At 33.9% G+C, this 23063-nt stretch overlaps 1 protein-coding gene and 1 long non-coding RNA gene across 3 annotated transcripts; both read right to left on the reverse strand.

Annotated features, from left to right (window-relative positions):
* Positions 1-1486: 1486 nt before the first annotated feature.
* Positions 1487-7231, reverse strand: LOC147407842 (putative RNA-binding protein ARP1). 2 transcript variants are annotated; one of them, XM_086436605.1, is made up of 7 exons: positions 7017-7231; positions 3919-4186; positions 3640-3778; positions 2896-3001; positions 2701-2737; positions 2101-2290; positions 1487-2005 (listed from the first exon to the last, which is right to left on the reverse strand). In XM_086436605.1, the coding sequence occupies exons 2-7, from the start codon at positions 4096-4098 to the stop codon at positions 1860-1862; spliced, it is 798 nt and encodes a 265-aa protein (XP_086292731.1). In that variant the 5' UTR covers positions 4099-4186; positions 7017-7231; the 3' UTR covers positions 1487-1859. The 2 variants fall into 2 exon arrangements, with proteins under 2 accessions (XP_086292731.1, XP_086292732.1); XM_086436606.1 differs by lacking the exon at positions 7017-7231 and adding an exon at positions 4365-4769.
* Positions 7232-19096: 11865 nt separating this feature from the next.
* Positions 19097-19932, reverse strand: LOC147407843 (uncharacterized). Its single transcript, XR_015175823.1, has 2 exons — positions 19415-19932; positions 19097-19331 (listed from the first exon to the last, which is right to left on the reverse strand). It is a non-coding gene; the product is annotated as an uncharacterized LOC147407843 (long non-coding RNA).
* Between the last annotated feature and the right edge of the window lie 3131 nt (positions 19933-23063).

The raw sequence follows: 23063 nt of genomic DNA on the forward strand, positions 1-23063 counted from the left end.
TATGATGGCTTGGCAGTTCACCTGTTCTTCAGAGTCTGTTGGAGCGTAGTAAACTCCATATCCGTCTCACCTATTTTCTTAACCATTACTGCTTTCTAAGACGATTTACTGCATGGAAGTTATTTTTAGGCCCACCATTTGAGTTAGGTTAGTTACGTTGCTAGGTTTAACAAATGCCCACACTCGTATGTTTTCAGAGTTTTTTGCATTACTCCTAGAGATGTTTCCTAGTCAGTAGGGGTCAAGATGGAACTTTTGTTTGGGGGAAAAAAAAATGGCTGGAACAACAAACTTCTTGGCTTACACATTGGGATGGGTTATTATAAAATGATGATTCAACTGGACTAACACAATTGAAAGACATCCATCACTTGGCCCCTGTTTTAGATCAAAGCTGATGACATTGGACTAATTTGAATGCAGAAATTTCAGAATTGTGTTTTGGATGCTGTATATGGAGAAATGAATCACATTTTCTCTGATATTTGGTTTATTTTATCTACTTGGAGCCTCTAGGTTAGAACTAGGGAGAGTTGGTCGGGGAAATTAATCCTTTATTCAACTCTATCTAAAGCCATTTCTTCAGTGGATGCAGAAGTTTTTTTTTCATTATCTTTTCTTATTATTTTATTGTTTTCAGCTTTTCTCCTACTTGCATTAAAGCTATCCTCGTTGCTCATTCTTGATTGTCTTTCCTAGTTTTATCACTCATTCATCTCAACATCTTTATCTTTTCCTAGTTTTTTACTTGATGTAGCCAAATTCCTGTTATTCAATCTAAAGTAATATTTTGTTAGTTAAATATCCCATAGTTAACCCATTCAAACTTAACTTTTGTTGTTGAAAAACACTTTAAACAAAAATTATTCCTAGAAAGGTGTTCTAGTGTAAGTTACTTAAAGTTCAGAAGTAATGCCAATTGCATCCTTTGAATAACTTCTCCCACAAATCTGTTTGCATGTTCTCATCCCTCTCCTTTCTTCTATTTTTCTCTTTCATCTAAGCAAGTAAGATTAGTGTTCTGTGATTTGTATGTAAAGGTGGGTTTTGAACACTAGTCATGGTGTCAACACTCCCAGATTTCAACCAACTTAGTAAGCTGGCAAGTTCATGTGTTCCCATCCCCTTGGATTCATATTTCTTTCACAACAAATTTCTTTGGATCTTTTTTTATTGCATGGAAAGTTAATTTCCAAGGAATTTGAGATTCGCGGAGAAATGGTGGTGGAAAATGTGTGGAGTTGTAAAATCAGTTTCCATTGTTATATTGCATCTAAAAAAAATTAGGGGACAAAATTCAGAAGAAGAAGAGAGGTGGTGGCCAATGATGATGACGGGGAGAATGGGGGTCAAATGTGATGATGGTGTTGGAGAAGAAGAATAGAGGAGTTTAGGGTTTTGATTTGGGAATAGAAGAAGTTGAATTTATAGAGGGTGAAAAACCGTTTTCTATTGAAAAATGTAATCAAACACAATGAAAATACCATTTTTCATGCCCAACCAAACAGACAGCTAATGAATTTTCTCGGAATTCCAATATCCAAAGCAAATGAAATTCTAAAAATCCAAAGCAAATAATACAGACCAGCATGCTTCTACTTTTAAAAGCAGGAAAGGGTCCAAAACCCATATCAAATCCTAACCGAAAGTGATATGTGAAGGTTTAAAAGGGTCCAAAAGCCACATCAAATGCTAACAGAGAGACAGTGAGAGAGAGAGTTTCTTCCCATAATTAGTCCTACCTTAAATTGTTCATTAACCAAGGAAAAAATCAAGCAAAAGATAACGTCTGATGGCCAAGCTATCCTAGCTCACCCTTCTTGCTATACCGCCCCTTTTTCACTGTTTATTGATTTTATTTACTCATCGAAGACGAATCCAAATTCTTCTCCTCCAACAATTTGAGCTGGTGGAATCTGCTCAATTGTAGTCTCTGGGGTTTCCGTCATGTCCAACAGAGTCCCTGCTCCAACAGATGTCTCACCCATCATACCCACTGTGGCATCTGTTGCATATATATCACCTTCGACGGTTAATTATTATAGATGAAAAAATTTTAGTGATTGAATGAGAATAAGAGTCTTGAGTTTGAATTCTAACCAGTTGATAATGGAGGGGGAAGCGATTGGATCCTTCTGGTGCTATATAGAGGGGGAAGGAGCGGAATTTGTATTATTTGAGGGCTTTGCATTTCAAAACCACCATGTGGTACACCATTTTGACTGTAGTGAACAAAGAAAGGATGGGGATTGTGGAAAATCCCTGGCACAGCCCCGACACCAAGATAATTCTGCATTTTATAAATCGAAATATTTAGATAACTTGATTTTTTTTTAGACCTTTAGAAACTTTGTTGTTGTTTCTTTAACCATATTTCTTTGTAAATTGGTTTTAAAAAAAGAGCCATAAAGGTCGTTCAGCTTCCACTCCAAAAACTGTTAAAAAATATATTCTTTTTTCTTTCTTATTCATTTTCATTTACATTGGATTTCTACGATTGGATCGTAGCTTAGAATTGTGTCAATGTTTAAGACTGAAACTTCAAAGCCTAGAATGTTTAATACTCAACTAGGTGATTTTTTTTTTTTGAGAAATGATTTCTATGGTGAGATCTCTCACTGAAAATCTACGCTTACTCATTCTAATGTGGGTATACAACATACTTTGAATGCAAGAGAGGAAGAATTTTTTTTGACTAACCATTGGGTACATGTTTCTCTGTAAATATCCAGCATACCTGAAACATTATATCGAATGAAATCAAACTAACTGATAAGAATCACACATATGCATTGGTATTATTCTAGACAAAATGAAATGGCGGAAAAATATTTATGTTGCAGACCCAATAACTGAGACGAGCCATAGATAATGGTGATGAAGATATTTATTTACCCATATGTAGAATAAGGAAATGCATATTGCAATGGCTGGTAGTAGCCCATAGGAGAGAAGCCTTGGTAAGTTACAAATTGAGGGTGTGGTGCGAAGCTCCCCATAGCTGCAAATTAATCCACAAAAAAGTTATCAAAATGAGATAAATGTTTAATAGCAAACTTGTATAATGTTGAAGTTGAAATCGAAATGAAGATATGAGATGGGTCTCTGAAATTTAATTTAAAAACTTGAAGAAATAAAGAGAAACAGATATAACAGACCAGCCTTAATTAGGAGTATAAGATTGGTATATTAAATTTTAATCAACATTTTCGAATTGTTTATATTGAAATACAGGTGGAGATATTAGATGGGTATCTGAAATTTGTGAAGATAAAAAATAAAAACAGAAAAACTTGAAAAGCAATGAGAAATAGAGATAACATACCATATTTTAGAAGATATGAGATGGGTATCCGAAATTTTAATCAACATTGTAAAAATAAAATGTTGAAATTGAAAAGGAGGGGAGATATGAAGTGGGTATGACAAATTTGATAAAATAAAGAAGGAAGAAACTCAATGAACTTTAAGAAAACAATTGGAGAAATAAAACGACAGAATTGTTTTTTTTCTGAAAGGTGACTACGACAACAACAACTACAGAACTATTAACATTATAAAAATAAATAGAGCTAGAGATGTGAGGTTGGTATATAGAATTTTATATAAGAAGTTGAAGAAAAGAGAGAGAAAACAGACCAGGCTCAGGAATTGATGGACGAGACCGATTTCTCTGTGCACCAAAGTATGCAAGATTGCAGTTAGTTTTCTTTCCATCTATCACAGGACAAGGATCCATACAAGCCCTCCTCGCTGCTTCTGGATCTTTAAATGTCACCTAATTAATAAAACAAGTAAGAAATTATTAAAAAAAAATAAAAAATAAAAACCGATTCTCTAAATTTTAAAAAGAAAAGAAAAGCAAAAGAAGATGAATGAATGAAAATGAAACACAGAGAGAAGTCTTAGAGAGCTTACAAATCCATAACCCTTTGATCTTCTTGTTCTCCTATCTTTGATAACAACGGCTTCATCAATCTCACCGAACTGCTGAAAATAATAGTGAAGGTTTTCTTCTCCTGTTATCCAAGCCAACCCTCCTATAAAGATCTTAGTATATATGGTATCGATAAATCTAGTTGTATTGTTTTCTGCCATTATGATTCTTCTCTTCTTCTTCTTGGTCTTGGTCTTGATCTTCTTGTTGCTCTTCTATTTCTTTTGCAGCGCCACACGACCTCAAATCCTTCAATAACGATAGCCCAATAGAGAAAATCATTACTGAGTGAGAGAGTGAAAACTGAAAAGAGGGGGAAGGAAAGAAAGAAAGAAAGAAGAAAGAGATACAAAAGAAGTCCTATACAAATGAATCAGAGAGAGAGAGAGAGAGAGAGAGAGGACAAAAGGCTGCAATGGGTACCCACAACAGTAGTCAGAGAAGGTCAAATTATTTTCTTCAGTTTCAAGCACTTCGTAGGCTAATATTGGGTTTGTGCAAAACCTGCACTGCTGTATTCAACCTTTGACTCTCTCTCTCTCTCTCTCTCACTCACTCATATGATTGGTGATAGTGATTTTTGTTTTGAGAAGTCTTGAGCATCTCCCTTTCTTTGGTCAAATCTCAAACTGAGGAATGAGGATATAGAAGGCGAAATCAACTTACAATATTTTTGGGTAACCGATGGACATACCCCATTGACCATGATCTTTTCTGAGAGAATAATTAGAATGACTGAACTACCCCAATATTCAACTACTTGCTCACAGGGCAAACAACCAATGATTGTGTTTTTTAAAAATCCATCATCTTCAATTAAGGTGATACGTTATTTCATTGTTCATTTGCTGTCCAAGAGAAATTAGGATTTTATGCAAAATGACTTTGCCAAATAAATAAAGGATCAAGAAAAATATCAAGGATTAAAAAAAAAAAAAAATCGAAGTTTTATTTTAAAGATTGAAGAGGTTGAAGATAATGGTAATTTTTTTTTTTAAATCAAGTGTTTTTTTTGTAAGAGATTGCAATGGGAGTATTTTGGTCATTTTTATTAATCTTTGTAGAAGCCCGTGGTCACAACATATGTCCTCAATCTCACGGGTGGCAAGTGATTTTTTTGCTCATAGTCCAACATCCATTTGACATGATGCGCAGATGGCATCAATAATAAGAGGAAATTTCTCTCATGTCCACATTGGAAAACAAAAATTTCTTGATTGGATCACCTAATAGCATTCAGAAACATGATCTGATGCCATACGGTTGCAAAGGAGGAAATTCTACAAGCTTTCAAAAAAACATGAAGAAAAAAGACATTTATTTTTCATTGTTGAATTTTAATTTTAAGCTTGGGTACTCGATAGCTGTCCATTTTCAATTCCATAAATTCAAGCTAGAAAAACTTTTTGTTTTTGTTTTCGAATATGAGTTTTTTCATAAAATCTAAAAAGCTGTAGCGTTAGATTGACAATGTGATAATCCATGTAGTCTCAATGACCCATTTTAAGATTTTAAATCTTAAAATTGAAATTTGTGCACAGAGGACATGCATGCAAGAAAGCGAAAAAATTTCTTTGATACTAATGTCATTTGCGCCATATGTCAAACGAATGTTGGGCTGTGAGTGAAAAACATTTTGCGATGGCAATGGGTCAACTCATGTCGTATTGAGGTAAGGATATTCTAGAAAATTTTCCAACCTGAACACAACGCATTTAATAATCGTACCAAAACCTAAGATCTGAACCCTACCTATTTATTAAGTGTAACCCATGTAACTCGTTTAATAAACAGAATAGGTTGTGTCGTGTTTAGGTTGACACCAATAACCCATGACATGATACGATTATAACCTTCTTAGCTTGTTAGAAATTTTTAAACATGATTAGGTTAGGTTGTCTGTGGGTTAACATAATTATAACATGCTTAACTTATGTTTCATGATTTATATGTGTCATATATGGGCTAGGTTGTACGCAGGTTAACACAACATGTTAATGACACAATAATCAAAACGGGTTGATATCCTGAACTCGAACACAATTAGACTCAACCTAAACTCTCTAATTTCATATCGTTTCCGAGTTGTCTTCCGCAAATCATGTTGAGGATTTTCACTCATAGTTATCACTTTGAAGATGAGTCTGGAGGGGTATGTGTAATGTACAACTACCCATTTTTCCTTAGCAATGTTTAGAATGGAAATGATAATTTCAAGTAGATTTTTTACATTTTAGATCATTTGATAGACATTGACCATAATACATTAGGAATATTTTGACCAAGATCAAAAGACATGCTAACCTGATGTAGCTGAGAATTGAACCAGTCAAAAGGGTAGTTAATAATTAACAGTCTACAAGGAAAGAAATAGAGGGAAAAGGATGAGAGAAAAAATGACAACTATAAGCCTTAAGGTTGATTGACATATTAAGAGGAAAACTCTTGAGAAAGGTTCGTTCTATAAGAAATTTTCAACAAAAACTCCATTTACACAATAACATAGATGTATTTATACTAAATCCTACTAAAAATAAATCTAAATCATCCATATATTTATAATTTAAACCATCTAAATAATTTCTAACCACAATGGACAAAAATGCCTCTAGTACATGACTCTTTTAAACAATTAGGATATTACTAAGATATCTCTAATAATAACAAAACATAGATAAAGAAATCAAAACAACACTATTTTGATTCTTCATTTCAATACTAATGCTCTGGCATCATAATCCTAAAAGTTGAATGTTTTGAACGTATTTGAGATTATTTTGGAATGTCTTAAGATGAGATTTAAAATTTTGTATAGCATCTCTATTTCATTTAAAATATAATGGTAATTTTCAAATCCATTTAGAACGAACATTGTGATGATGGTGGGTATTTAACATTCCATTTAGAACAAAGCATAGATGTTGTCGACGATAATGACGAGTATTTTGATCCAAACACAATGAAACAGCCCCAAAACACTAGTATTATAATGGCATAATTTAAATATATATAAAAAATGATTTTTTTGAAACTGATGATGATTATCCCTACCACACAATAGTTAAGAAATCGATCGAACCTGACTTTTCTCTTTATCTGGATGATCGTTATCAGCTTTTCTTTTCACCTCTTTTGCTAGACATTCCGGTAGGTATTTTTGTAAGGGGTGTTGCTAACTTCCAACCAATTGGTGTTGAAGTTTAAAGTTCACCCACCAGGACACACAAAAAAAACCCTAATTTACCTTCACAAAAACCCTAAAACCTTACCAGAGAAGGGATGGGAGGAAGGCTATTAGATTTGGTTTGCAATGGAGAAGAATGTCTGGTTGGTGGGTATTTAAAATAAATAAAATAATTTTTTTTTTATGATTAGACGCTGACGCGTCAACCCATTTCATTAGCTGTCATTGGCCTTCTAAGTTCATTGATGAGAAACATTGTTTTGCGCTTTGTGATCTTTCAAAATTAAGAATATCATAATTTTTTTAGGAAATATTTTGAATTTTACATTATATTATCTGGCAAAACTAAGAGTTACTTTGTCCTCTTATCAAAACAAAAAAAAAAAATCTCATTGGACAGCAACGCACAGATTAGCTATTTCAAATCTCAGCAAATCTTATGAAAATCTAGACTTCATTAATGAAAAATGTTATTTTGCGCTATATTTTCTTTCCGTATTAGAAGTACCGTTTTTTTCTTCTGGAGAGGAGATTTTATGGATTTTGTATACTATATGTTGAATTTTATAACTATTTTGCCCAAATCCTTAGAAAACATTCCATACTTGGATGTTGACGTGTCTACCCATTCCATTAACTTCCATTGGTTGTTTTAACTCTCAATAAATTTTATTGGCAACCTAGACCAAAGTTAGGTAAGGGTGTCAATGGGTCGGTTTTGGCTCAGATCCTAAGATACTTAGAACCATAACCATTATATTTATTTCAGTTTCGGGTCCGGTTTCAATATAAAAAGAAATGGAATTACCAAAAAACACGGGTATCCATCGATTTTTATTATCAAGAATCGAATGAGAAAAAATGTATTTCAAATCATTATATTCCACTGACCCCAACTTCCAACCACATTCTCCAAAAATCCCATGTTATTTTCCCCCACTTTTTATTTTAGACCCTTTTGACCTTAAAAAGTGTCTTAAAACTCTATAAACAACCATCTCCCATGAGAAATTATATGCTCTCGTGCCTCCTTCTCAACCTTAAACTCTACAAAAAAATTTAATCTCTCTTTAAAAAAAATCCAGCACAAATACTTCATTAAGGACTTAAGAAGAAATAAGAATTCAAGCATACAAGGTAGGTTTAGGGTAGGATTTAATTTTGTAGTATTGCATTCCCCTCTCCCATTTCTTCTATTGTGTCTCTTTAATTTCTTTTTAAACAATTTTAGGATGTAGTGAAGAATCTTTCCTCATACCGAGTAAGTCAAAACTCAATTTTACGCATGGAATGCTTGAGGCGGTTTAATGGGAAGGATGAAGGTTGAAGCCTTGTTAACCTCTTCATGCATCATAATGTATGCAAATGCACACACTTACACATGCATGGCGATGATGAATACAAATATCCCTCTCTTGAGAAGTTGAAACATTAAATTTATAACCATGGCATGGATGCATTAAGGCCAAGGTCTTAGGGGAGTTCCAACATGGATTCTTTTTAAAAAACGTAGACCAACATTCCAATTCCATAGGAAAGGTATAGACTCATTGGTGGCATTATTCTCAATAGGATATCCCTTAAGTCTCACACCAAAATTAAATCCTCTTTCTAAAAAAGGGTACATTTTTCACTAATAATCAAACACATACATATCACTTCTCATGCATTGTTTCTCTTTTATTCAAAAAATACTAAAAATGGTTAAGTTTGAAGGTAACCACCGTAAGGTGAAGAGAATGAGTGTCTAACACATTTCTCATTCTTTAACCGAACCTCTTTGTCTAGACTTTCGGTAGTCATATCCCCATTATCTATACGAGAGTCACTATAATGCCCAAAACACTGTAATGACCTGAAAATCCTAAAAATGTATCTCGAGGAAATAATTTTAGATCCGTGCATTGATTTAAAATATGGATTCTTAATTTTTAATATTTGAGAAAAATTAACTTTACCAATAAATTTAGAAGGATAAAAAAAATATATTTTAGCCTATAAACACGCCTAAATCTGAAGTCGATTGAAAAAGTTATCAAATCCTTGAGTTTCGCATTAGATATTTTTTCAATATGTAAACGACACTTTAGAGACGTAATTTGAGAAAATCGATCATACTATTAGATTCGTGTCGAAAAATCATCCGAAATAGAGTATAAATTTTTCCAATTCGACATTCGGGAAAAATAATTCCCAAAATGACAAGTATGTCCCAACTTAAGTTATATAAATATCTGAATTCTATTAGAAAAATCAGATTTTTCTTATTCTCCTCTCCAAACAAATCTCAACCCTTTTTTCCTTGATATTTAAAACTCAGATTTACGCCAAACGAGAATGATTCGAGCCTATCTGCAAGAAGGAAAGTTGTTCCTCTCGCCGAGGGTTACGCGTGGACTCAAAGAAATCCAATTTTCGGCTGAAGAAAAATTTGAAGATTGGCCGGAGGCGATTTTAAACTTCGTTTTAACCGTTGAAAATAGTTTGAAGTAGGTTGCCTTCCCTTTTACCTTCTAGTTATGCGATAATTTCATAGAAAATCCATGTGATTGTCAATAAATCGATCGTTTCATTAAGTTTATACATATTTGAACGATTTGAATCATGTTTGCATGCTTATTTATTATTGGTTTTAATTCATTTGATGTAATATAAGCATTTTATAGTTGGTATAATATTTGGATCGATTTTGGTCGAGTTTCGAAAAAAAAAATCAGTAATTCGAAAAAGTATCCGAATGTTGAGTTTGGTTCTAACTTTTTTTTTTGTTGCTTCCATATAGTATGTATACCCATTTCCTACCTTTATTTCATTAAAAACAGTTAAGTATTACTTTAAGTTCTTTAATAAATAAATAAATAATCCGTTTTAAATTTCAACTTTGAAAATCATTTTTTCAACACTTAGCCAAATTTTCACAGATTTTCAGGTTTTACGTCTTATGATTTTATCTTTATTTTCTACTCTTTCGACTCAACCAAAATTATCGAATGAAATTGGTTGATGCTATATGGATTTCAAATTACTTTAAAGGTGAAATTACTTTGATAGATATGTAGGAAATTAGATGATAGATTGATCGATTTAATTGATGGATGGATAGAGAGAACGTATGTTCTCGACTGATTGATGGGACAATGCCTCCAGTTCTACGTAGTGGCCATGCCACGTAAAACGTGATTGATAGATAGAGGGATGAGATGGTTGATGGATGGAAATGACAGATAACTGTCACTGGAGGGCATTACCAGACTTTGTTTGTATTTTCGATTAAAAGAAATGATATATTATATACAAAATAAACTATTTTGTTTACTAGTAAAGGTTTGTAGAAAACCCATAAAGAGTGACGCGTTGCTGTGTATTCGGAAGCGACGAGTCAATTTAGGATAACATTAGATGTCATATGCTCTTCGGTAGTATGGGATACCTTAGAACATATTACAGTTTATGAAATCTGAGAATTTCTCCTACTTATTTCCTGGGGAACGTTGTGTGTAAAGGCAGTCTCTGTATAGTGTAGAGCTAGGCGGGGTTCACATGCATTGCCTCTTCATAGGCTTCAATGCGAGGGGTCTCCTAGGTTAGTTAGTGATCACTGTTAGTCTGTAGTTGTCAAACGGTCGACCTCACCATTAGTTGAACTCAGTATTAGGTTCTTGGTCAATGGCCAGTCTAAGCCGGATAAAAGGTCATCCAACTATGGTATGCTAGACCGGCAACAAAATCAGATTATAATGATGGAATTCCACATTGGAGGTTAAGTTTGGAATATCATATTGCCATAACCAAGGCGGTTATATCGGCGTGTTCCTCTGCTCTCTTATCGATTACACCGCCGTGTTCTTATTATATATATTTTTCTTATTTTGTAATGATTGATAGATGTTTTCATTTAAAAGATGCATATGCTACTTTAAATGATTGAAAATGATAGATTAAAAGTTATTATAACTGTTTACTGAGTATGTTTAAACATTTATCGTATGTTATATTATGAAAACTTGCATTATTTAATTGTTCTGATGATTACTCGAGCATGTATAACTCGATGTTAGAACGGTGTTCATCCTGCTGAGTAACATTCCCTTGTTACTCACCCTATCCTTCACATTTCAGATTATTCAGCTCTTGAGAAGTCGTTATTTGAGGAGTCTTTTGAGGAGGTCCCCGAAGATGAGCAGATTGATGTCTTGCCGCCATCGTGTCTTTGAGGATTAGTAGAGGATCCTAGAGATTTTTACTTATAGATAAGAAACATGTTAGTTTACAAATTTTTAACCTGATGTATTATGAGATTGAGGATCTTGACTTATATCAGTGTTTGTTGATTTCTTTCGTTTACTCTAGACTCTCGTATAGATATTAGTTAAATGTTTATTCCGCTGCATATATATTTTTTTCATAGGTATTATTATTTGTGAATGTTCTATCAGGTTGTGTGATTGATTACCTCACACCTCGATATTCTGACTGATGAATCGTAGGGATTCGTGTTGGGATTTCGGGGCGTGACAAACACGACTTTCAAAATTATATTATCCGAGTGCTCATTCACACTTATTTTTAAAAAAAAGAATGATAACGACTCTGAACCAAGTGGTAATGCAACTTTCCTCATCGAAAATCACATAACTACACTGGATTTCAATACACTAAAAATCCACATTAGGTTAAGTCTTTATGCTTGCAGGAGAACCTGTACTTCAGAAGTGTATCCACTGTCAAATAAACATTGATAGATTTTTCTATAATGAAAGTAGAGTTCGTTGCATGTTATGAAGTGGCATGCCATAGGAAATGAGTGAGGAATTTTAACTTGGGGCTTTGTATTGTCTACAACATTAAAATGTTGAGAATAAAGTGTGGCGATATCACTACAATATTTTTCTTCTAGAAAAACAAGATTAATGGAGGTTCCAAACATATAGATATTTAATTTCTTACTGTAAGGGAGAAAACTCATGATCAAATTGTCACTATAGAGAAAAATTAGCACTGTAATCATGTTGGCGGACCCTCTAACCAAAGATTTCGCTCCCAAGCTCTTTGTTAATCAAGTTTAGCCTTGGAGGGACGATCAAGCAAACCCATCCATGGGATCGAAAGCTATCATCCTTGTGTTGGGTGAATTCCCAAAGTTCTAGTCAAAAGACACCCCCTTTTATAATTCATCATCATCTTGTTCTCCGGGTTGTCAATGGATCAGAATTGGATCCGATCGGGCTTAAACGATTTCACATTCATGAAGGAGTTGGCTTATGTGGAATCGTCCCGATAAGAATTGGAATGTATTTGAAACCGATCCAATACTAATTGGGCAGGGTCCATATCCAGTCTCAATATTAGGATACAAAGCTGATCCAATGACTATTGGGTCAGCCTGGATAAAAAACATATGCATCATATTTCTAATATATTAAATATTTTCTCACATATTGTTGGATCGGATCTTAACATGGTTGATCCAAAAACCGATCCTGCAACTTATTAAATTGGACCCGGCATATATCAGATCCCATGGACCTTAAGTTATTGGATTCCAGGTCTGACCCAATCCATTAACTCACAAGCCTACTTACACCTAAATCCAAGCATTGGGAATGTCCTTACGAAAGAGATTAATAATCCAGGCTAACCTACTAGGCTGGTAGGCCCAATATTACATTAATTTTAACATGGGCTTAAGGGCCTATACATATATGGGTTAGATTTTGATCCATTCCACGGCTCCAGTCTCGTTTTTTCACTTCTGTACGTTTTGTGGGAAGTGATGTCTTGGCTGATAAAAATGCTTTAATTTTAATATTCCCATTTCCCTATAGATTTCAATTATTCCAATATAGGATAAGGTGTCTGGACGAGGCCCTTCTGTCATTCTCTTGAAAATGGAACATAACTTTTGTTATATTGTTTTATACATTTCTTTAAACAACGCCCCTCCCTCCCTCCCTCCCTCCCTCCCTCTTTATTTATTATTGGATATCCTTGTAGACAATAGACGGGGTCTGTATCTGGGCTTTGCCTAATCCATAGACTATGATCTTGTCCAAGAACTAGTCTTGGGGCACGTGCAATACTCGCACATCACACGCACTAGGTAAGTGAGGATTTGCCCTCATGGGTGGTCCTTGAGGAATTAATGCTCATATTGGATATCAAACTCACAACCTACGGGCATTAACCGCTTATTGATCCGAAATTGCCATTGAACCAACTCTTTTTGTTGAGTCTTTTACCTACTGACCTCAAATTCAAGTATTATACACACGAACTCCCCTTCCCCCCTTTTTTAAAGTTACTCATAAATTCTCCCTCCACAAATTATTTGACTTTTTAACGACAAAATTATGTTCTTCAACAATTAATTATAAATTGCAAAAGTATGATATGTTGTCCGATGATGTTAGACATAAAATGCTTTATAGCATTCAAATATTACTTATTAAAAATATAAATATCATTCATTAATACCATCTTAATGGTATTAATGATATAAATACCATTAAGATGGTATTATTTATATGAGTCGGTTCCAGAATGGTTTCCCATTCCTACAGCATAGGAATGGTGTCTACATAGCATGTTTCGGCAAGAGTTTAAGACACATTGGACTCCTATCCAAGCCCTTGTTTTATATGGCACGCAGTCCAATATATTTTTCTATTAAACATGTGTCATGTAAACATTGTATTTTGCTATAAGAATGGGACATTGTTTTGGATCGCAACTCTATTTATATACTGTAAACTTGAAAAAAAAGTATAAGCTTCCTTACTTCTTTTTTTTCTTTCTCTACTCTTCTCTTTTTTTTTTTTTTTTCCCCTTTTACTATCATTATCCAAAATATTACAAAGAGACTAACATGATTATGTCCTATCTAATTTTTATACTTTTGTTTTTTACTTATTTATAAATACATTTCTTTTCATGAGTGGCATATTATTTTAAATAATCTAATTTTAGTTGAATCCAACCACCTTTAACAAAATCCAATTTGACCTAGTTCACAGCTAGGGTTGTACATCGGTTGGTTTGGGTCGGGTTTGGTTGAACCTCAACTTGATCATAAAGTGACGGGTCATTCCTTAGACCACCTTTATTTTATACCACTACCAGGCCTACTTAGTTGGACTAACAGCCCTGGATCAAGCTTAGCTTGATTTTTGTATTTTATTAAAAAAAATTTACTCCCTGGACTTTTCGAAATCGTTTGGTGTCGATTGATTAACTTGAAGGGTAACAGTGACGTTTGATTCTGAAAAATATGGTTTGAAAATCCTTCTTAAAATACAACTACCCTTAAATTTGTCTATGTGAGGGTTTCTTGTTGCCCAATAAGTCAGACTAGTCTTCTGCCCTGTTCGAGCATAAGTTGGCTTAGCTCAGGGCTATGAAACTGGTAGGTGAATGAGTATTTTTTTTTGCTCATAGGCCAACAGTCGTTTGACATGTGGCACAAATGACAACAACTACAAGAAAAATTTCTCCCTCCTGCCTTCCTGATCTGCCCATCTTGTTGCATTCAAAAACATGATCTAATGCACGGGATTGTAGAGAACGAAATTCTATTAATTTAAAAAAATATTTTTCATTGTAGATTTTTAATTTTTAAATGTAGGTGTTCATTTGTCGTTCATTTTCCATTCCTTGGATGAAGCTCGAAACAACTTTTTTTTTTAATTTGTTTTTAATTTTTTAAGGCTTGTGTTGTTAGATTGAAAATGTGATAACCCATGCGGGTTTACTGACCTATTTTAAGATTTTAAATTTTAAAATTAAAATTTGTGGGTAGATGACGTACAGGTAGGAGAGAGATTTTTTTATCTATCGTTGATGTCATTGGCGTCACATGTCAAACGGTTGTTAGGCTGTAAGCAAAAACTCATTTGTGGGTCAACTTGCTAGTTAGCAAGTACTTTTTTGCTCAAGGCCCAATAATGATTTGATACGTGATGCAAATGACATCAACAATAAGCAAGGAAATTTCTCTCTCCCCATGATAAAAAAAAAAAAAAATTGCTGCATTCAAAAACATGATCCTATGCCACAAGGTTGTAGAAAACGAAATTTTATGAATTAAAAAAAAATGAGAAAAAAAAACTTTATTTTGCACAATTGAATTTTAATTTTAAGTTTAGATACTTGTAACTGTCCATTTTCAATTCTCTAAATTAAACTTGAAAATCATTTTTTTTTAATTATTAATTTTTTATAAAATCTAGAAGACTATGGTGTTAGATTGACAATGTGATAATCCATGTGGGTTCAATGACCCATTTTTAATTTAAATCTTAAAAATGAAATTTGTGGACATAAGACGTGTGAGGAGGAGAGAAAATTCTCTCGCTATGTCATTTGCACCACATGTCAAACGACTGTTGGACTGTGAGCAAAAAGAATCATTCCTACTTAGCAGCCCACATAAAAAATAGGTTTGAAGTAAAATAATAATAATAAATAAATAAATAAACAAAACAAAACAAAAGGAAAAGACATACGTTGGAGTCCAACTTTGAAGGTGGCAGGCCACTTCAAAATTTCAAAGAACCCCACCCCGTAACTGTGAAATTAAAAAAAAAGAAGAAAAATCAACTTCCTTTTTTAAATACTTAAAATTACTAAATCAAAATTTGAAAAGATCAAGAAAAAACAATGTTTACTTATGGTCAAGAGGGTAAATTTAATCTTGTATTTTTTTAAGAGGTAAATTTTATATCTCCAATTTTATAGGAGGGTGTTTCTAAAATAACATTTTTTTTCTTTAACTTGAGGTGGAATGTCCAAGCGTACATGTATCCGATGGGTTATGGATATTTTTTTTAATTTTGAAAACAACCAAACATGACTTTAGGGAAGAGAGATTGCAATTTTTTAGGTTTTTGACCACTTCCACTCTGCCTTCTCTCATTATAATAGTAAAGATATTTGCAATATGGAAATATCACATGTAATCTAAAGGAGAGTGTAATATATTGAAATCCTGAAAGTGCTTCAAAGTTTTTTCCTATGTACACCTCTTGCAATTGAGAGGATTCTACTGAAATTTTGAAATGGGATGGATGCCTAAATTTTCTTTTCCTACGGAGTTCAACTTTGAAATTCCCAAACCGTTTCAAAATTTAGGAGGAACCCACATCCTAACATGACATGTAGTTTTTGTACTTATTTCATAACTTTATTTTTTCGTTAATATTTGGAATACCTCCTTCGAGACACCACATGTAATTTGAAAGAGAGGATTCTACCCAAATTTTGAAAACAGGATGGGCGCTTCAAAGATTTTTCATAACCGGATTGGATTAGGAAAGCACCAAGGAGGATGTCGAAGGTCCTTGAACATAGAAGTTGTAGTGTACTGTACTCCTCCTCAATTGTTTCCCATATTTTTCTCCGTCACGACATTCACGTTAAATTCATTGGACCCCACCTATCGGTAATTGCCACAACAAACTGATGGGGATGGTGGTTATTATTGATCCGACATGAATAATGCACTATATGGTTGTTGTTATTAATGGTATTATCGGTACCTTGATAATTCCATGATTCAAAATTTCAAGAGTTGAGTATAGGATGCATTTTATTTGTATTTTGTCTCGTCATATGTTGAAGATCGAAATGGGCCCACTAAATCCGATTTCAGTTTTAATTTAAAGTGACCCTGATTTGCAATGAAATTGTTGATCGTTTCATTCTCCAACCAATATTTCTATCTCATCCGCATAGGAACCACTAGTATTTTTGGTGGTAGGGCCACATAACGTGTAATTAATTTTTTTTTTGTGAGAGATTTACTCGGCAGACCTAAGAGGTGCATTTTTATGACAAAAACTCTATTGGAGTTGTAGAACTCCAAGTACTTAACATAACTTGGAATGGATTGTAACTGCATCAATTTGTCACATATAAAAATATGATTTGATGCTACAGTGTTATAAATGATAAAATTCTAAGAACTCTGAAAAAAAAAATTCGAAAAAAAATTAATTTTCATTGATGAATTTTAATTTTAAATTTGGGAGTTTGATAGTCATCCATTTTAATGACCTTAGATCAAGTTCAAAAGGGATTTTGTTTTTTAATTTTTTCTTGAATCTGAATTTTTCCCTGAAGTCTAGAAGTCTGTAGAGTTCGATTGTCAATTTGATAATCTACGTGATTCCAACAAATTTTAGTAAGATTTTAAATCTTCCTAAATTAGTTATGCTGGTCTGATTCAGTTCATATTCAATAACTTATTCAATCAGGTCCTGTAAGGAATCTCAACGTTCTAATCCAAACCTGATCCAACACCAATCATATTGCATCCCATACAAATAAATCCAACATCTTTGTATTATAGAAGATATCATTGAAACAGTATATATATATGGGTAGCGTTCAATGGCCAACAGTTGGCAAATATTTTGGCAAACACATTTTTCAAAACATGGGCTAGAGGTCTTGGAATGGGCTGATTTTTGGTGAGGATGATCTCTACGGTGAGGAGATCATCATCACCAAAAATCAGCTCATTCCAAAACTTCTAACCCCATCAAAAATGGTTTACAAAAAATGGACGCTTCACGATTTTTCAACTTGTAAACTGGGGCTAGAAGTTTTGGAATGAGCTGATTTTTGGTGAGGATGATCTCCTCACCGTAGAGATCATCCTCACCAAAAATCAGCCCATTCCAAGACCTCTAACCCATGTTTTGAAAAAGTGTTTGCCAAACTGTTGGCCATTGAACGGGACCCTGTATATATATATATATATAGGGAAATGTTCAACAACAAACATTTTGACAAACATTTTGGCAAAACATTTTTCAAAACATGGGTTAGAGGTTTTGGAATGGACTGATTTTTGGTGAGGATGATCTCTACGGTGAGGAGATCATCATCACCAAAAATCAGCTCATTCCAAAACTTCTAACCCCATCAAAAATGATTTACAAAAAATGGATGGTCCACGATTTTTCAACTTGTAAACTGGGGTTAGAAGTTTTGAAATGGGATGATTTTTGGTGAGGATGATCTCCTCACCGTAGAGATCATCCTCACCAAAAATCAGCCCATTCCAAAACCTCTAACCCATGTTTTGAAAAATGTTTTGCCAAATGTTTGTCAAAATGTTTGTTGCTGAACGGGACCCTATATATATATATATAAAACACTTCTAATGCCATCAAAAGTGATTAACAAAAAATGGTCGGTCCACGAATATTCAACTGTTAAACATGTGGTTAAAAGTTTCATAATGGGCTGATTTTTTGTGAGGATGATGGGGATGATCTCTTTGCTAAAACTTTTAATCCCATTAAAATTATTTTAGAATTGTGAACTGTAGATGTTTTACCGAAAATTTGTAAACCACTTTTGATGGACTAAGAAGTTTCAGACCTGGCTGATTTTTTGTGAGGATGATCTTCTCACCATAGAGATCATCCTCACAAAAAATCAACTCAATCTGAAACTTTTAAGTCACATAGGACAAAACTTTTGTCAGCATTTTGTCATCCTAAGATTGTCAGTCGAACGCTCTCCTAAATAGGTATGTATGAATTTGGGATATGGAAGACTCAAAATAGATTAAATAAAATGGATCAGATTATTATCGGATCATGTCCTTTCTAATCCCAATCTCAATGTAGCGAATTCTGATCTAATACCTACCAGGTTGAAGACGGACCGACTAAGTTAATGATATAAATCCAGCTCCTAAGAAAGATTTTTGGCACATAGAAAAGCAAATCTGAGATTTCATAGAATCTTACATGAACAATCACACAAAGCCTAACAATAATAGTTTTGTAATTTGGAGATGCCCTCAATACACTTGGGTTTGTGTGATTGGTTTATCTATGATTCTAGGAAATCTCAGATTGACTTTTCCGTGTGTAAATTTTTTTTTTTTTTACTCCCAAACAAGTTAAGACTCACCAAATGAACTGATTACAAGGTGAATTTTAAAGCTATGTGAACAAATGATATTCAAGCAACACAATACCGCGAAGCAGTAAATTTATTAGATTCACACACACATTCAAGTCCTACGCTGGAATAACAATAATTATGTGGCATCTCTATTCTCTAATACAAGACACATAGAGAGGCTCAAAGCTGTAGAATGCATCTCAATGACTTCCCATCAATGAGAAGTTTAAAAGCTTCATTAATCTGAGAGAAGGGAAGCTCATGTGTTATGAATCCATCCAAATTCACCACCTGAAACCAAATGTGGCACTAAAATTTTATGGAAACATTCATAGAAAAACATGAAGATAGAATAGCCACATATACATACTTACCCCATTCATGCATTCATTGGCAAAATGAGGCAATTGGGTCTTCCCTTTGAAGTCTCCAAATACTGATCCCACGATTCTCCTGCCGTCGAAAAACTCCATTGGATGAAAAGGCATCATCCTCGGCGTTGGGTGAATTCCCAAAATTACGGTCAAACCCCACCCCTGTCACAAATCATCATCATCTTAGGATTGTCAATGGATAAGGTTCGGAATTGATGCAATATTCATTGGTTTAGGTCCTTTGCAGGATCTTAAGGTTAACCAAATAATCTATTAGGGCCAAGAAGCTGTATTATAGACCACTACATTCTATATGGGCCCAACTAAGCCCATTATCAGATATGGGGTTGGTTTGGGCAACTTGGGACAAAATCCTGGATCCTTCTCTGTGAATGTCTCAGCCATGGTTTTTAAACTCGTCCGAGATCGAGACGTATCGTCCGAGTTAACTCGGTATCAGAGCTGAATAAGATCAACTCACAAAGTGATTTTTTTGACCGAGTTTTATGTCTCACGTTATATTTTTGAGTTATCTCACGAGACGTCTCAAACATATTGGAAAACTCGTCCGAGACGACTCGTATCAGAGCTGACGAGACGAGATGCGATACCGAGTTTAAAAACCATGGTCTCAGTTACAACTCATCTAAATAAAACCTTATTCATCCATCACATTCTAAGGGTCCATCTGAACGGGTCCCACTCCAGCGTGGAAATCCCAACTAGATTCCGATAGAACTTAGAAGGCACCACTATCGTTTTGGAAAAAGATGGTCTTGACTCTAGACTGATAAAATATCTTATATAGCCCCAATATCTTGGACATGTTGTTTCGACTTTTCAGTATATTGATTTAGGGCCTTTCGTCTTCACTCAATGCCCATCTTTTTCGATTAGACTGACTTTGACGCTTTACTTATTACTATTTATTTTTTAAAATTAAATGTTTCCTCAGTTTTTTATTATTATTACTGAATGAGTGGATGATGTAAAAAGAGAGGGTTTGGTGTATGAATCTTTCGAGGTTGCTGGTTGTCGAGACTGAAATCACATAGAGATTGTTCGATTTGAAGAGTGTTGGATCATTTTCATCACTTAGAAAGGATTTCGTGTTTGATTCAGATAGAGAGGATTTGTGGAGGGCAGTTATCGGAATTACTAACATGTGACGACCATAATTAATAATATCCTATCCGGCGAGTATATCATGTCATGCCGAGCTTGATGGTGATTTGACAGGAATAAAAGCACTGACAAAGAAGAGATAGCTTTTATGTATGTTAGTGTAGTGTACCAAACAAGGTTGTGCCAATGAACCATAGGATGACAATGCGGATGATTGAGAGGATGGCTGTGTGGATGAACAAGTAAAGAGTCGAAAAGATAGCTAGTTGTGTGGATGGCCAAGTGAATGACTGTGTGTGATGGTTGAGAGGATGACTATGTGTGATAATTGTGCCAATGGCCCATAAGATTGATGAGTGAATGGCCTAGAAGATAACTAGTTGTATGGATGGCCAAAAGGATGATTGTGTGTGATAATTTTGCCAATGGTCAAGTGGGTGGCTGAGTGAATGCTCAAGATGATATTAGCACCAAATATAATGGATTCAACGTTTCAAGTTGACTTAGTTGAGTCCACTCAAAAATGTATCGAGTAAGTTCAAAAACTTAACTAAGTTATTTGATTATTTAAAAAATTTTTGTAGAGAACAGAGATATATTATTATTTATTATATTTTTTTAAATATTCATAATATTAAATATAATTTTATTCAATTAGCAAGTTTTCAAGTTAATTCAATTCAATGGAAATTTGAGTCAAGTTTTAAAACAATGTTTAAATATTTAATATAGCAAATACAAATTAAATTATTTAGTAAGAGAAAAAAATAAGGAAGATTCTAGAAAGAGAGGAAAAAATTATAAAAAAAAAAAGAGGCTGGGGTAGAGGGAGAGAGCAAAAAAAGAGGAAGGGTAAAATAAATTAGATTTAGAAAATCTTAGATTTCCAAAATCTTTATGAATGGGACTTCAAAGAATCTCATTTATTTTTATCCCTCTTAAAGAATACTTCTTAATGGATTGAGTGACTTCCTAACAAAAAAAAAAATAGAAACGAGGACCGTTTACATCTTACCAAATAATTTAATTTGACAAATGTTAATAAAGTACGTAAAAAACTGGTATGATGTGGTCTTTAAAAAAAAAAATAGAGAGAGGATTACGTACGTCATGGTGGACAAGAAAGCATCACGGAGGACGTCCAAGTTCCCTGAACACTCGAAGCTGTTACTGCACACCTCCTCCCGTCATTTCCCGTATTTTCTGCACAAATAATTGCATTAAATCAATATCTGCCACTTGTTTGGTGATGGCGTTGTTATTGTTCCCTCATTAATATATGGATGTTCCCGTTAGGCCAATAATTGTCTATTATTCAAAATTTATGGACTTGACTTCTTTACTTTAGAAAAATATAAAATCTATTTTATTATTATTTATAATAAAATGTAAATGATCCGTTTGGAAGATATAATTTTTATTTATTTATAAATTTCATGTTTATCTGATGACCTGATTAGATCCAATTGAATCGAGGCAGATATATTGGTGATGGTGATGGGCCCATGTAATCTGTAATAAGAATCCCACTTGATGAGAATGGTCATTTCACTTTATCTTTGTGATATTATTCTTTTCGACTCTTGCAGGGAACCATTGAAATGTACATCTATTCTGATGCGGTGGTGTACACCTAGTTATAAGTGCTTTTCACTTTTATTTGGATGAAAAAAATCTATAATGTGTGCACCACGACAATGATGTGTATTTTAATGTTACTTCAGCATTGTCCCTTTCTAAATTTCAATGCCGTCTCAAAATAACAAAAGAGTGACATTGGTGTGCACAAATCACATATGCATCTCTCTTGTATCTCGATGAAAAGCATCTATGATTTTATAGACATGTCCACATTAACAATGATTCAAAAGATGTCAATTTCAATGTTACGTCAACTTTTTTGCCTAATAAAACATAAAATAATGCTGAAGTGACTTCAAATTGAAATCTCATAATGCACTTTTTGACATGAAAGTGTATGAAAATCATTAATGCTTTTATCAAGATACTAATAAAATATCTATGATCTCATACACTTTCACCTCAAGAAGTGTGATAGAGATTCCAAGTTAAAGTCCCTCTATCACAACTATAAAATGTATTATTATCTTCTGTCGGCATCTCGTTTGGTTTTGTCAACATGTGCCATTGGCAATAAATACAATGGGGGAAATTGTGTTTTGTGCCAATAATGCCGTCTAAAATTTTATCAAAATGCCCGTCAATGCTTGTTCGCAAAAGTGTATTTATCGCACTTTAAGCATCATGGAGGACGTCCAAGTTACTTGAACACCCTAAGGGTCACACGTTATAAAATGAGTCTTGCTGGAGTAACATTAAAATTGAATCGGTTGAGACATTGGTGTGCACATAACCATAGATATTTCTCACTTGTATCTCGATTAAAAGCATCCATGACTCAATAGACACATCCACATCAGCAATGTCTGAAATGATATCGATTTCAATGTTACTTCAACATTTTCTTTATAAAAAAACCCTTAATTTATAATTGGAAGGTTGG

The sequence above is a fragment of the Akebia trifoliata genome, chromosome 3, assembly GCF_017979445.1.
Source record: "Akebia trifoliata isolate Shusen 1 chromosome 3, ASM1797944v1, whole genome shotgun sequence".
Classification (NCBI taxonomy): Eukaryota; Viridiplantae; Streptophyta; class Magnoliopsida; order Ranunculales; family Lardizabalaceae; genus Akebia; species Akebia trifoliata.

What these genes read in the sequence shown, in the direction of transcription:
- LOC147407842 (XM_086436605.1), bottom strand. Translation starts at nt 4,098, where the DNA reads ATGGCAGAAAACAATACAACTAGATTTATCGATACCATATATACTAAG. An exon ending in TTTCCTTATTCTACATATGG is followed by an intron (nt 2,738 to 2,895) that starts GTAAATAAATAT and finishes ATAATGTTTCAG; the next exon opens with GTATGCTGGATATTTACAGA. An exon ending in AGAGAAACATGTACCCAATG is followed by an intron (nt 2,291 to 2,700) that starts GTTAGTCAAAAA and finishes TATAAAATGCAG; the next exon opens with AATTATCTTGGTGTCGGGGC.